The sequence below is a fragment of the Eucyclogobius newberryi genome, unplaced genomic scaffold, assembly GCF_026437365.1.
Source record: "Eucyclogobius newberryi isolate DKJ021-1_F unplaced genomic scaffold, fEucNew1.0.hap1 SCAF_12, whole genome shotgun sequence".
Classification (NCBI taxonomy): domain Eukaryota; kingdom Metazoa; phylum Chordata; class Actinopteri; order Gobiiformes; family Gobiidae; genus Eucyclogobius; species Eucyclogobius newberryi.
Window position 1 is genome coordinate 16,587,448 of NW_027315746.1, and position 14,550 is coordinate 16,601,997.

Consider the following 14,550-nt stretch of genomic DNA (forward strand, 5'->3'; position numbering starts at 1 on the left):
AGAGGTCAGTAACGGGTCTTTCAGCATGCTGCCATAACGTTACTATGCATTTAGCAATTCCATTCATTACTGGCTGTTGAGTGTTGCAGAGAAAAAACATGATTTGAATGTATTTTGTTCAAATGAGCATTGTAGTGACATAAGACTTTTGTCAGGTTAGATTTGATTTAAATATTTGATCAGTCATTTTACAAAGCTGTATATTGTCTAAAATAAAATAATTGTAATATGTTTTCTGAAATGAACATGTTGGTTAATTGAACTGTACTAAAGTAATTACACTCCAGTGAGTGGATTGTTCTTTTGTGGAAGAATGACTTATCTATAACCACTTTACTTAAAACATTTTATTACTGCACACAATAAAAAATAGAGTTACATAAATATTATTATACTAATAGATAATTGTGTTAAGTGTTGACTGCGAGCAGGTAAATCTAACAGAATATACTAGAAAAAATGACAAGAAAACAGTGATGAACTGTATCTTCAGTACTTGAACACAGTGAAGAAATATTTAATATATTTTATGGAATATAAACACCATGACTGTTATGATATTTGGATTATGTAAATATATATGGTCAAGTAATACTACAACACTAAAACTTTCTAAAAACTTCACAGTACCCTTCATTTTTGGCAACTTGATTTTGTAAATAATACAATTCACATAGTAAGCATCAATATAAAGACATGTTCAAAATACTGCCAAATATAGTTTTGTCTTCAAATATTAGTGTTAGGACTGTCAGTGTACAGTGCTTTTAACATGTTTACAGTAAATTACATATTACATTGTTACTGCAGAGCACAATGTTTTCCATTCAAAACACTTCAAGTTAAATATAATACTGTTGGTGTGACAGCTACAGACTCCAATGGTTCAAAGATAATTAACATAAAACTATATCATTTATAAATGTATGACATAGAAAGCATATTAATACATTGTGCATTGGTCAAACAAAAACATAGTCCATTTTGACAAGTACAAAAGTAGTGTCACAGGCATCTATTGGTCAAGGACAGTAATATCAGCCACTCCATGGACCTGGGTGAGCTGTTTACAATCCAGTGATGCCACTAGTTTCCTGGGTCCGGGCTGAGAGGGGATGAAGTGTTCCGTTAGTGTCACGGTAGCAAGGCCTCCTACATCCCTGAGAACACGAAGAGAGACCAAGCTTGAAATCGATCTGACGGTAGGAAAGGAAATCAAAAGAAAAACATAATGCCTTACCCCACAACCACCACATGACCCTTCTGCAGACCCAGGCCCTCCACTCTGAACACCACATCCTTCAGTGTTCGAGGCAGCGGGTTGGTGAATGTGATTTTGGCTGCCATCTCCTTACCAACCACAGCATCGCCCTGTGGCTACATGAGGCACAAAATGCATTCCATATTTAAATGTACTGATATGCAGTTAAATTCTATATATTAAATACATACACAGATTTTCAGGTCAGGAGTCCGGAGCCTGAAGCTAGTCTGGTTAGCCAACACCTGCTGGGTTTCATTTACTCGTCCAGAGAGGGTCAACATCAAGGCTGCCTGGTCCACAAGCTCGTTCTGGTACTGTTGGTATGGAAGCACCCACTCAACAATTTTCTCTGTAGAATAAAAACATTTAAGTCAATCATTCTTCTTTAAATTGTGGTTCAACCAGAGCAGACATAATGGTGAAAATGACTGTTGTGCCTCTGTTTACACACCATTTTTCATTATTGTGGTGAACAGGACAGCCTGCTGCCCAATAAAGTGTGCCATTATTACAATGCCCTGTCCAATAAAGCTCAGTGGGTGCTAACCTTCATTGGGTTGGAGCTCCACTGACATCTGCTCCTTCTTAATGGTGCCCTTGAGCACACCAGTGTAATACATGACCGCCACCTGGCTGTGTAGTGTGGTCTGGCGTGGCTCGGGGCTTGAGTTCTTCAATATGATGCTGAGCTTGGCATCTGCTCCCATCCTGGGTCCTTCCCCGTCCATCTTGACCTCCACACTCACATCCTCAGCACTGGCAGTAGAGTACATATCTGGCTTGCTGCCATAGCGGCTGGCTGTCTCCACTGCAATGCGTTCTTCTTCTGAACCTGGAGGAGAGATTGGATGAAGAAAGGTTTATTGATATGGTTGAAAATATAGCACTTAATCTTTCCAAATAAAGCATGTTTAAGACATTACATGAGCAGTTGCAAGGATATAGTTCAATAAAAAAAAAATCCTGAAATGCTTTACAATATTAGATAAGAAGCTAGATGAAGACCCTGTATATTTAAAAACAGTACCTTCTTGGTGTTTATACAGGTGTGTGATGTCTGCACGCTCGTCTGAACCCACAGCTTTAGTGCTGATGAAGTGGCCCACTGCTTTTTTCTCACTGAAGATTTGGCTGAAGGTCCCATCCAAGTTTCTCTGCCAGTAGATCTTGTCACTGTTGACCTGAATAGAAATTATGACTCAGTTAAGGATCAGAGAATTAAGAAGAGATTTCTTCTCTTTCACTCTCTCACCTCTGCGAATACAAAGGGTGTGTCATGCTTGAGGTAGACTTGTCCCGTGCGGATAGCACAGACAGAAGCAGGACCACAGCGGAAGGTGCCCTGACTGGTCTCCTGGGGCGTGGAGTCCACAGCCTGCCAGCCCCCATTACCTGGAGGCAGGTCTGGTCTGGCCATCCAGCAGTCGTTCCACACATGGAAGTTCCTATAAAGTCAAGAATTATTCAATATCTAAAACATATGTATTATATTTCTATGCAAGTTAAGTGAGTACGGTAGTTTTCTTTCTGGCAATGTCAAGTTAATACATGTATACATTTTATATGCAATACGTATTGCATACTACCGTACATGAAAGGACAAGCTGATTAGGTTAGAGGCCTTGACAATTTTCAAATGTACTAATATACAGTAGCTTTATAAATTGACATAGACATAGTTCTTCATGTTGTTTATATCTGTTAGTTGCATCTTTGCTGGTTCATTCTGCATTCAAAGACATTTCATGACACCTGGGTCTTGGAGTTAATGAGAGCTGCTCTATTATATATATATATATATATATATATATATATATATATATATATATATATATATATATATATATATATATATATATATATATATATATATATATATATATATATATATATATGCTGCATTCCTACTTTTAGCCACAGGCAGCAAAAATCCAACATTTTATCACATCTCACCAAACAGAGTCTTTGTTGAGGTAGTCGAGTGGCTCCAGATCCTCATCAAAATACACATCTGTGGTGAGCGACACATCTGTATCATGAGCAGACTGGAAGTTTGTCACACTGCGGGCAGGGATGCCAAGGCAACGCAACACTGGAGAAACAAAATCATTCAAGTGAGCAAAGCAGCAACAAGACCCAATAATAGTCTACAATGCCATCAACTACTAGGGCATTGCTGTAACATTAATGAATAGTAATTAATGGTCTTCTATATTTCATACTATGCTGTAGCATCTAATAATGCTTAATTGTGGTATTAACATTTGCCATTTTGCATCTACTACACCATACTGTTTCTTTCAGGAATGTTTTTTGATGCAAATCGGGAGAGGAACATGATTGTGTTACAGCAACAGTGAAATTGGTTGGCCCTATTCTATGGTTCATAGAGCATTGTAATGTTCTCTACCAATAATAATGTTCTGCCTACCCAGCACAGTAGTATATTCGTTATTAAGTTATTATTATGAAGTAATTATCCAGGCTGAATGACAGCAACACATGCAGCTCGACGAGTGACAAAAGTAGTAGTGGAATGGCTGGAATGCAAATGTATTTTAGGTGTACGAGAGCTACGGTCTGCTATCAAGGGAAACACTATGTGCTGGGGTCAGTGCGCTATCATGTGCGGGACACTGCCTGCATGTTCAATGAATGAAGAGGACTGTTACCGCAAGCTTAATGAAAAGAGCCTGAAACACTGTAGGCCAGCCAGGTTCAAAATGTTATTAAACCTTTGTTAAATTCCATGCACATACACTATCTCTTCTCTTTTACTCTTCACACCTTCTGCATGTGTGTGGTTTTAGGTACGCACCTGTTGTGGTGACCCCTGAAAAGACCCAGCATTGCCCATAACACACAGGCGTGCCACAGGAGGAGTGGTATTTCCTCAGGATCTCAACACTGCTGCTCCACGCTGCAGGAGACACACCATCAGAATAATCTCCGGACCAATTTCCCATCAAAACACCACGGTCATCCTGGGCATTTATCTGTCAAGAGAAATGATATCTTGTTATTACAGTCGTATGCTGTAAAACAAGAATACTGTCTAAGTATTACTATTTGCTATTTCCTGACATATCTAACTGGATGTTTCGACTGGCAATGGATAGTTAGACATGGCATGGGTTATTTAGCTCTAGTTTATTCATGTGCTTCTGCCAGATAATGATACAGTAACTGGCTGCAACATCGTCATTTGTACAGAATGTAGTGCAAAAAAGTACCTCACCATGGCAGATATAACTCGGACCACATTGACCGAATCACGACGACCAGATGGAGGCATGTCACTTTTCTCCAGAATGAACAAGCAGGCTTCGAGCATCCCTTCATGAAACTGCAATGACAAAATTACACTTATTTCATTTTCATTTTGTTACGTTTGTAAAAAAGCATACTATTCTTTAAAATGCCTCGCTATCTAAGGCTGTCTGAGTCATCTAATGATTTCAGCAATTTCTGAAAATCATCCTCTGAGAAATACAGCAGTCTGTGAGGTTAGTATTAGCATGCTCTTATTTCAAGTCACATCTTGTCTTCAAAGTCAATAGTACCTGCCCGAAATTCCATGTGCGAGCGCCGATTTGTTTCTCTGTGCCATAGTAAATCCGCCCGGTATCATTGAGTACATATTCCTTCCTCTCATCCTCATCATCCAGGAACACGGTGTCCTCTATAGAGATAAGAAAATTATCAGATTATTATATTTTTGCATAAGACAAGTCAATTTGGCTGTTTGAAAGTTATTTCAACTTATCTCAAATTTAGAAAAGATTGAACAAAGTGTTACAGATGGGATGGCTGGCTATGGACAATGGAGAAGATTATAGTTTTATAGTGTAGGCTGTGGGAGTGACCCCGAATTTCACCTCTTGAGTGACAAAAGCACTAAGGAATGTCTTTCCTATTCATAAAAAAAAGCAATGAAAGGGTCCCCGAGGCCAGGAAATAGTTAAGAAACACAAAGAGCCTGCAGTGGGGCCCAAGGCAGCGCATTCATTTATCTGTGGGTACTCATTCAAGATCAGTGCTGACATCTGCAAAGCAAAATAATGTTTCCACTGTATTTACATGTATCTCTGTGATTAAAAGAATTTACAGAAATAATGGAATTAAAAAATATAAATTAGACTGCCTGATGAGAACATGTCAGAGAGTTCACACAGAAGGGAAGTCTGGTGTTTGCTTTTGTAAAAGGTTCAAGAAAGAGGGGAAGTTGTGCTTGGAAGGTCGTGGGAGGTGGGTGGGGTTAAGGAAAGACATTCAGATGTACAATGTGAATTTGACAGTAAATTAGGAACGGAAGAGAGCTTCAAATTGTGATAACTATTAACCACTGTGTCAATTGCAATTATATTATCTATAATTATATGAGTCAAGATAAACAAGTCTGTGCAAATCCAGCCAAAGAATTAATGGCGTACTTCAGTACCAGCCCCAAGATATATAAATATGAGTTTCAGAAGGAATAAGATCTAATGTAAAACAACCAAGGTCAAAATTGAACAAAGCCATACGTAAATATTGAACCAATTGTTTCAGATGCCATTGTTACTCTTCATTCAATATGTAAATCAGGTTTGTTGATTTAAAATACCAGTTCATACAGCACTGTTGTAAACGCTCCTAAACGTTCAGCTGTGATCATTTATGTTTGCACGAGGATTCCAGAGAGAAAAACACAGTCACAGGTCAGCGATAAGAAGGGAGGGGAGGATAGAGACAGGGCCGGGTCGAAAGATTCCCGGTGTAGGAGGAAATACAGCTGGAAACAGTCAAGCTGGGTGGAGCTCAGGTCTGCAGGATTAGCCATTAGCGTTTTATAAAGATTTAAAACGATTTGAGAGGCATTCTAAGAGTTGGGCAATCAGCCAAAAAAACGACAATAAAAGACAGCCGAGTTCCTGTGCCAAACCCTTGCCAAAAGTTATTTATGTGTAAATTTACCTTACCTTCCCCCCCCCATCCCCTCACACTACTTTCCTGTCAATAAAGCCTACGGGCACAAAATCCTAAAAAAACTTAAATAAAATAAATACCCTGACATTTCTGCAGTGGTCAGCAAGCAGGAAATAACATGCATAAAAGAACAACCTTACATTCATAACAAAAATTATTCTTATTTTCTTGAGCAATATAATACTAATGACTGTAAAATGATGTACTTCCTGCTGCACAGATGGTGAAGATCTCTATTGCATTCAGCAGCATGTACTGTATGTTGGCAGACTGCTGGTTACTGCTACTTTCTGCCTCCAGATTCCAGTAAGAACCATCTCAATGTTGGGACAGATTTACTTTAAAACAATGGTCCAAATAGAATGCAACTCTAATTATAATAGGTAGAATACCCAACATTTATAATCGATAGAGATTCTTTAATTTGAGGTGTTGTTATTATTCACATTTTTCAGATGTGATGAAAATCTAGCACTGTTACCGAAGCAATCAACAATACAAATCAAAAGAATAGATCTTTTGAATAGGCAATACAGTACCGTAATCTATTTCTGTGAGACATTACAAGAAAAGCAATGGCATCGCCATGGAGACAAGCAGTCGGCGGACCCTCACAAGGGAAGTTATCTAGCGCATCTTTAATACAATGTGCCAGTGTTACTATTGATTGATTGAATCTCCGTTGTTTATGTTGCTTATTCGGAAAATACATCAGACCTAAAAAAGCAGGCGCAGTTTAAGATCGGAGAGATGTGCAGGGAAGAGAAAGGAGAAATCCATACACAATTAAACATCTGAATTTCTACCGAGCAAACTTGATAAAAGCACAAACAATCTTATTAAAATGTTATGCCCAGACAAGCACCCTTCTTTAACTTGAGCAAACAGATATCAGACCCTACTCAGGAATGTCAATCATTTTAGTCCAAGTCAGGAGCCAGTCCTCGGGAATCGCAGCCAAAGCAGTTACATAACCCTGAGATCTGCACTGGGGTCACGGGGCAGCATGTGATGGACAGCAACACACTCTGGGTTAGCATTTCTCATCCATGTGAAATATTATTCAAGAGCCCTCGCACAGATTGCTTTTATGGCGGCTTCTTCTTGGGCCAAAGCTGTGAGAAAATCCTGCCAAGAATTCTTTATACATTTGGTATGCAGCGAAAAGATGCATTTGGACATTTCTGTGAATTACATTTTCTCTACTATTTCATTTCTCTTCTATTTCAAAACTATTTCATTTGTTTTGATGATAGTTTATTTCAACTACAGCATGTGTAGGCCTGCCATATATCCTGGACCCACCCCATGATAAACGGACATCCAGAAGAAAGCCTAAGTCGGTATGTTCAAACAAATCAATGCAGTGGAGGTTATCCTGGAGCAAATAGCTGAAGGGAAAGCATTAGTTTCACCAGAAAGGCACCATATGTTTGCATCAGCGCTTCATATCTCACTGTCAGCTTTAAACTTCAAGATCTCTAAAAGGTAAGACCAATTCTAAACATCTGCATAAAATAAAGAGCCCCCAGACCAAATAAGGCATAAAGTTGAGTCTTAGGAATTCCTTTTTTTTAAATACTCTTTTTATCTTATTGATCTTACCTTCGCACCAAGGGTTAAACAGCATCACAATGTGCTTGGGTGAGGTGTACGTTGTGTGGTTGTCCCCTTTCAGTGAGCTGGTGACCACAGAGAGCCCGTACAGGCCCACCACGGCGGAGGCCAGAGAGTTGACCGACAGCTTGATGTTGTTGTCAGTCTGCTGCACGACTTTGGCCTCCCAGCGCTCGTCCTCCAGGTGGTCCACCAGGGGGACGATGACATGTGTGCCTTTGGACACCTGCGGCAGCCCCCCTAAAACAGAGATGGCGGACGGGGCTCAGTCATAAAAAATGTGAAGGCTCTCGTAGTGGAGTAGAGCTAAATAGTAACATTCTTCGGAAATGTTTAAAATGTTGGTCAGGGCAAGTTTATTTATAATACACATACAATACAATATTACATAGATACAAATGTAATATGTAATGAAAAAGTAAAATACATAGAAACAAAACACATTACTAAACGGCCACTTGCTCTGTAAGAGAGGATAATACTACTCTATGTTGATGTATAGTCAAGTAATGTAGTAAATGTATCCTTGGCATCATCATCACTGGGGCAGTACATTGCAGGGGAACCATGAGTAAAATTGCATATTATATTTCTACTACCGCCATTAGATCTGGACTAGTTCATACTTGATTGTGATGGGTTAAATCCACCCTTCACTCACTCTGAGCGGGGCGGGTGGGACAAAGTGTCTGAGCAAAGCGCTGCAATAAACAGAGAAGTGCACTGAATCACATGAGAACAATTTCCCCAAACTAGCAGACTGTCACAGGAATCAGATCAAGATTACGTTTTCATCCTATCGACCAGCCTGAATCACTCTCATTGACGTTGCTTCTACAAACAGAAACACATTTACAACCAACAACCATTGAACTAAAATGCAAAAGTGCTGACTTTTCTTTTTAGTAAATCTTATTAGACTTATTAGACTATTAGATTAAATGCAAGCTGTAAGAACTCAACACAAGTACTTGCACTTTCATTTATGATGTATTTCAGCCTTTCAAGGTGACATAGCAACAGAAACAGTATCTGTGTATTGCATCTCCATCGTCAAACATTTAAAGACATAGAATGCAGAATAGAGCTCAGAGTGCAGAATAGAGCTCAGAGTTATTAAAGCTAGAATATTTCTCTGAGTCAATCGAGGCAATAAAAGAAACTACCATTCATCACTAACAACCTGTCCAGCCCACACAAAGAGAATATAAATGAGAACTGACACACGCCTGTGCAGTTTGTTTTAGACAAGAAAATCGTGGCTGCTCAGCCCTGAAGTAGCACTTAGCATTTTTTAATATCGAGAAGCTACTTACAAACATGGGAGTGGTTTATTTCTGACACTGTAATTCTAGTTTTTAATGAACAGTAAACATGACAGTCTTTTGTGGTTTGTGAACGCAAGCCTGGGAAAGTGAATTATTGACTAATTCTGTAAGCATTTCACTTGCAAATTCCAATAGAAATGTTGAGCAAGAACGTATTACGTCCACACCCTATGATTGGAATGGGATGAGGAGAAGGATCTCTTGTCCGATGACGACATAACTTTATAATCCCATGAGGAATTGTAGTTGGAGTTCTGTAAATACCAGAGGGAGGTATCTGGTGCAGCGCGTCTGGAAACTATTAACACTGAGGACTGTGGCAGGAGTCTAGAGCGTGTGTTGTAGCTATAGCTGGACCGCAGCTCCATTTGAACGCTCTGCACATGGCATTTTGAGCACAATTCCCACACATGCTATGGGACGTTCTATTCTGTAAATTATACAAATGGTTTACTTTTGCAGTGGATTGTTGCATTGAGATCTATTATGGTTCTCACAATAATCTTCCATGACCTTTACATGACTTTTTCACATCCATGAGTTAATGTCATTATTTCCGACCGTTGGGGGGAGTAATGTTAATGTCAGTAAAGCGAGGCTGGGTAGTATGATAAAAAGACAATCAACTTTATTCCCCTGTTATTTATAGATCACAATTTAGAATTTTATTTTGTCTTATCATTTAAAAAAAAACTAAAACAGCTTTCAATGCAAATGTCCTGAACACAAACGATACCTACATTTTAACGCAATTTAACATAAAAAAATACATGTTTTTCCTCCAAACTCTGAACTCCAAACCGCGTGCTTTGGCTGTAAACCTCGCAATTAAAAAGACTCAAGCTGATCAATGACAATCAGAAATGACTGCATCTCGATTATAATGTGATTACATGCACAGCCCTAGTGTAAGTCTGGTGCATTTTTGTATTCTTCTGTTTTGCACATTTCCTACAACTTCCAAATATCTAAACTTACATCTTTACACCTTGCTACACTATTTTAAAGTTATGTACCCGGCGTTACTGAATATATTTACATCGATATGCAATACCTGTTCTGAGTTCGAGGTGCAGCTTGTCGGTGTCGGCGCTGAAAGGGCGGTTGAGTTCCACCTGGATCTGGAAAGTCTGTCCTCTGCGGATGATCAGCTCGTCTCCATGGAAAAGGTCCGTGTGGTGCTCCTTCCTGTTCTGACCCGTCTGAGAGCTCAGCAGGTCCACGGAGCAAACGGACAACTTCAATTCTGCAACAAGTCAGGCTCCATCAGCAAGACAGGGTTATACAAGGAGCACACAACCTACAGTAATTATTAGGGTAAAAGTCAACAAGGTAATATATATGAGAGTGTTAAGCTTAGAGTCAAGACTTACACAAAATATTTATGTTTGATAAAGATTACATTTTAGATTTATTGGGGCATCTGAAGTCACAGTGTTACACAAGGCAAGTTAAGTAAAGCTACATAATCTACAGTTCTGGCATTGCAAAATAATTCACATTAATAAGGATTGATCTATTTTTCCTACAGTATCTTGTATAGTATGGAGTAAGGAAATCGAATGGTTAATTGGTTGAGTAAAATGTTTTGTGGTACAAAAGGGGACAATTGCCAGACTTCATGGGATTATATTTTTTGTCTGTTTTTGAATAAATAAAATCAATAAAAAGTAATGTTGGTACCGCTTTATAATAACTACACCTTAATTTGCCTTAACGAAGCAAGGACAAAGACCCAATTCATAATGAACATAGATTATTAAGCATTATTCAGGCTTAGCAACTAGTTAATTAAGGTTACGGTAAGGGTTAGAAATAAGGGTTAGAGTATTAGTTAAAATACTAATTCTCTATTGTTCATTATTCATTATTTTTTGTTCATGCTTTACAAAGGCAGGAATAAGTGTAGTTACTATATAGTGTTTCTGAAATGTTTAAAAGAGAAAGAAAGATCCACTCAGAAACCAGTGTCAAAATGATGATTCTGATGTAGAACAGTATGACATGATGAGAACCCATCCTACTACTTAAACATTTTCAGTCTAAACTGCACTTTCCCTGTCACATTTCTATTCCTGTGACGTACCTTCCATTTCCCTCATTTCTTCTTTTTCAATATCGGGTTTTTCTGGTTGGGGGCTTGGGGCAGGGGCTGGCGGTTTGACGTACTCCACTTTATCTGTAATGTCATAGGAAGCGCTGGCCTGCTTTTTGCAACAACACGGACACATCTTCCTAAACCAGCGTCTGCATCCTCCTTCCTCAGGCTTCTTCTCTTCTTCTTTGTGGATGGTCAGCTCCACCCGGGTTGGTGGCGCTGCTCCGGGGAACCGACCCACATCTGCCATGCTCCTCACCGTCAGACGCTCTCCTGGCATCCTGAGCAAACAAGCAACCAGGATATTTGGATGCGATGTGTTATGGCTTGTATCTGTGAACCTGCAGCTATATTCAATAAAGTTTCTCGTTACGATAGGCTACTTGCTACAACTTGAAGTCTGTTTACAAGTAGTAGCAGCTCACTTTCCAACATCTACTCTGGGCAAAATTCACATTGAGCTTGTCCTTTTGACTTTTCGAAATAACCAACTTCCTTTTATTTCACCACATCTAGCTGTAATGCTGTAATGGGAGAAAAAAACAAAACTATTTACTTTTTCTTTTACTTGCTCCCACAATTACTACATTCCTGGATTGCACTCAAATGGGTCAGAGGACTTTCTCAAAGCATTCTGGGATATTTGGCCTTTCACCAGAAGTGCCCAAAGTTGAGAGCAAATCAGGACCACAACAACACAATTTATAATGTGGATTTTGTGAAATGACTTGTTAAAATTGTTGACATTCTGAAAATAAGCCGCTATTTCTCAGGTCCTTGTACAGTCATGAATACAGTGCTCTGTCAATGATAATGTACATTCCCCTAAATACCACTGTTTGGGTGGTACACACTATTTAAATGCTCATTAATATAACATTAAAGCTCCATAAAGGCTTGTTAAACAATAATGGGCTGCACAAAGAGATGGTGTCAGCAAGAATCTGGAGACGTTAAACAAACACAGATGCCATTTTATTGTGTAATTGTTCTAGATTTCGTCAACATTTTTGGAAAGGCATACGCTATGATGTCATGGATTGGCACATCGGGAACTGTGAGACAAGTTAAGATCAGTCTAATTGTTGTGAAACTTAATTTCAGATGAATTCAGCCTAGAGTTTGTCTAATGTACTCTCTTGTGTGGCTAGATGAAAGTCGATTGTTAATAAAACACTAATGATAGTTATGACAGACCCAATGGAGGAAGTCATCTGTGTCTGTTGCATCAATAACTTTTATCCAACCCACACTTTTCACTGGCTGTTTGACCTCACTCCCACGAAAATAAAGATCATTATTGTGCATTTAGATGTAACTAATTTTTTTACAGACTAATAACACAATCCTACGCATAAAGATAACACAAAACCTGTTATTTAATTTATTCTAAATTCAAAATCGCCACTAAATTTGTACCAAATTTGTGCACAGTTTTTTTTGCTATATTCAAAACTAAGACCTATTCACGAAAAACATTGCATTGTACATGGATTACGGATTCACAATGGAAAACACTGGGTTGAAATAGTTCTTCAAAAATCCTTTCTTTCTCCCATTCGTTCCCGTTACATTCTACTTATCTTCCACACACACCTTCGAGAGGCCTCAGATTTGCCAATTAGTGTCATCCGCTGAACCCAAGAAAAGTCATTCCCCCACAATACCTCTCTGCCTCCTGTTCCTGCTCACACATTCATGCACAAACTTAAATGGAGGCACCAGTCAGGCTTGAAATTGTTGCTTCTTCATCGTTCTTCTCTCTACCTCTTTATCAGTACCACATGTACTTCTGCTTTCCTTTAGCCTCCCTTCTTTTCAGAACTTGTGTTTCAGTAATATTAATGTTGGCTGCCACTGCATCCTGAGATAACTCTGTTTCCACAAATAATAATTAAGCAGCAGCAATTTTCCTTTCAGAAATACATAACGGAAAGCTTGCTGTTATTTAACAATACTCAGAAAGTCTCTTAGTGCAACAGCTGCACACAATTTATAGAAAGACCAAATTACAGTGGTTCAAGTTCTTTTGTAGAGCATTCTCTCAGCTCCTTTCACTCTTTTTGTGACTCGTCCTGGTTTGGTCTGACTTTAAAATGTATGATTTGTTTCATGGCATAAAAGGACCCTGTGCATTTAAAAGTTCTACAAATGTTAAATGGGCACACACCGGGCAAACAGCATTACTCTAAAAGAAAAGTAAATAATCACACACTTACTTGTCTTCTTTCTTCTGCTCTTTGCCCAAATCACAGTTGAACGCCTCTTTTGTTTTACTTGGACACTGTTTAGTCCCTGTTCTTTGGATATTGATACCTCTTATATGCCAACCCGGGAATGCAATGCCTTGACAACACACGCCCCTCTTCTCACTGCGTCCCACCCTTAAAAGTTTCTCATGTCCACTCCCACTCAGCACAGCAGCACCCCTGGTCCTGACTCTTGCAGCGTAACAGAGCTCACATAGCGTAAGTGAGTGGGATTACGCAATAATAGTCTAGCCCTAACTTTTCCAAGGGAGTGGTGACACACTGATAGGACCGGAATGGGAATAAAAGCACAGCAGAATTTAAAAGTTCATGCAGTGGTTTAGATTAACAAAAAAATCCATGAGCTATGGACATTTGTAAAAGATTCAATCATGGTGCATGTGTTTGCTTGAAGATAAGTTCTGATGAAAGGTGATCTGGTAGTACAGTTAAACAATATGAGAAAGCTACTTGCACTTGCAGATTTTTTGTTTATTTTAGTACAATGACACAACTTTTGTTCTGCGTCTTAAACTTTTCAATTACTTCCAACTGCTTTGTACATCAACATGTTCCTCAAAGCTGATGGTGACTTTAAACTTCTACAATCATTTCACAGGCGAACCACAACCATCACATTTACACAGAGCTTACAGAGACAATTTGGTATGGCTTGTATTTCAGGCTTGAGAGCCCAGAAAAGTACACGGCCCTGTACTTGTGTGTGAGTATTTAATATGTTCAGATTCCGTATCCTACACACAGAACCATTTTTCAAACAATAAAAGCATGTAAGTAAAAATATTCTGCTTGCTACAATGAAATGCCACTGTGAAGAGGTGGGGTCTCTCTCAGTTCTGCAAAGTTGAACAGGAAGTCAATAAACCTGTTTTGTTATTACAATGAAAAAATGTAAAATTATGATCAATGTATGTTATATACTGGAGAGCTAAATATCTATATATAACATGATATAAGTATTATGCGTCATATAATAATAATAAAAAGGAAGAAAAAAAGAAAAAA

At 38.8% G+C, this 14,550-nt stretch overlaps 1 protein-coding gene across 1 annotated transcript; it reads right to left on the minus strand.

Moving 5' to 3' along the window:
• Positions 1–332: 332 nt before the first annotated feature.
• On the minus strand, positions 333–13,651 carry LOC140356178 (protein-glutamine gamma-glutamyltransferase K-like). Its single transcript, XM_072440968.1, has 14 exons — positions 13,495–13,651; positions 11,264–11,556; positions 10,232–10,423; positions 7,838–8,089; positions 4,828–4,946; positions 4,503–4,610; positions 4,083–4,260; positions 3,218–3,356; positions 2,517–2,709; positions 2,292–2,445; positions 1,812–2,096; positions 1,453–1,613; positions 1,241–1,377; positions 333–1,160 (listed from the first exon to the last, which is right to left on the minus strand). The coding sequence occupies exons 2-14, from the start codon at positions 11,553–11,555 to the stop codon at positions 1,016–1,018; spliced, it is 2,355 nt and encodes a 784-aa protein (XP_072297069.1). The 5' UTR covers position 11,556; positions 13,495–13,651; the 3' UTR covers positions 333–1,015.
• Between the last annotated feature and the right edge of the window lie 899 nt (positions 13,652–14,550).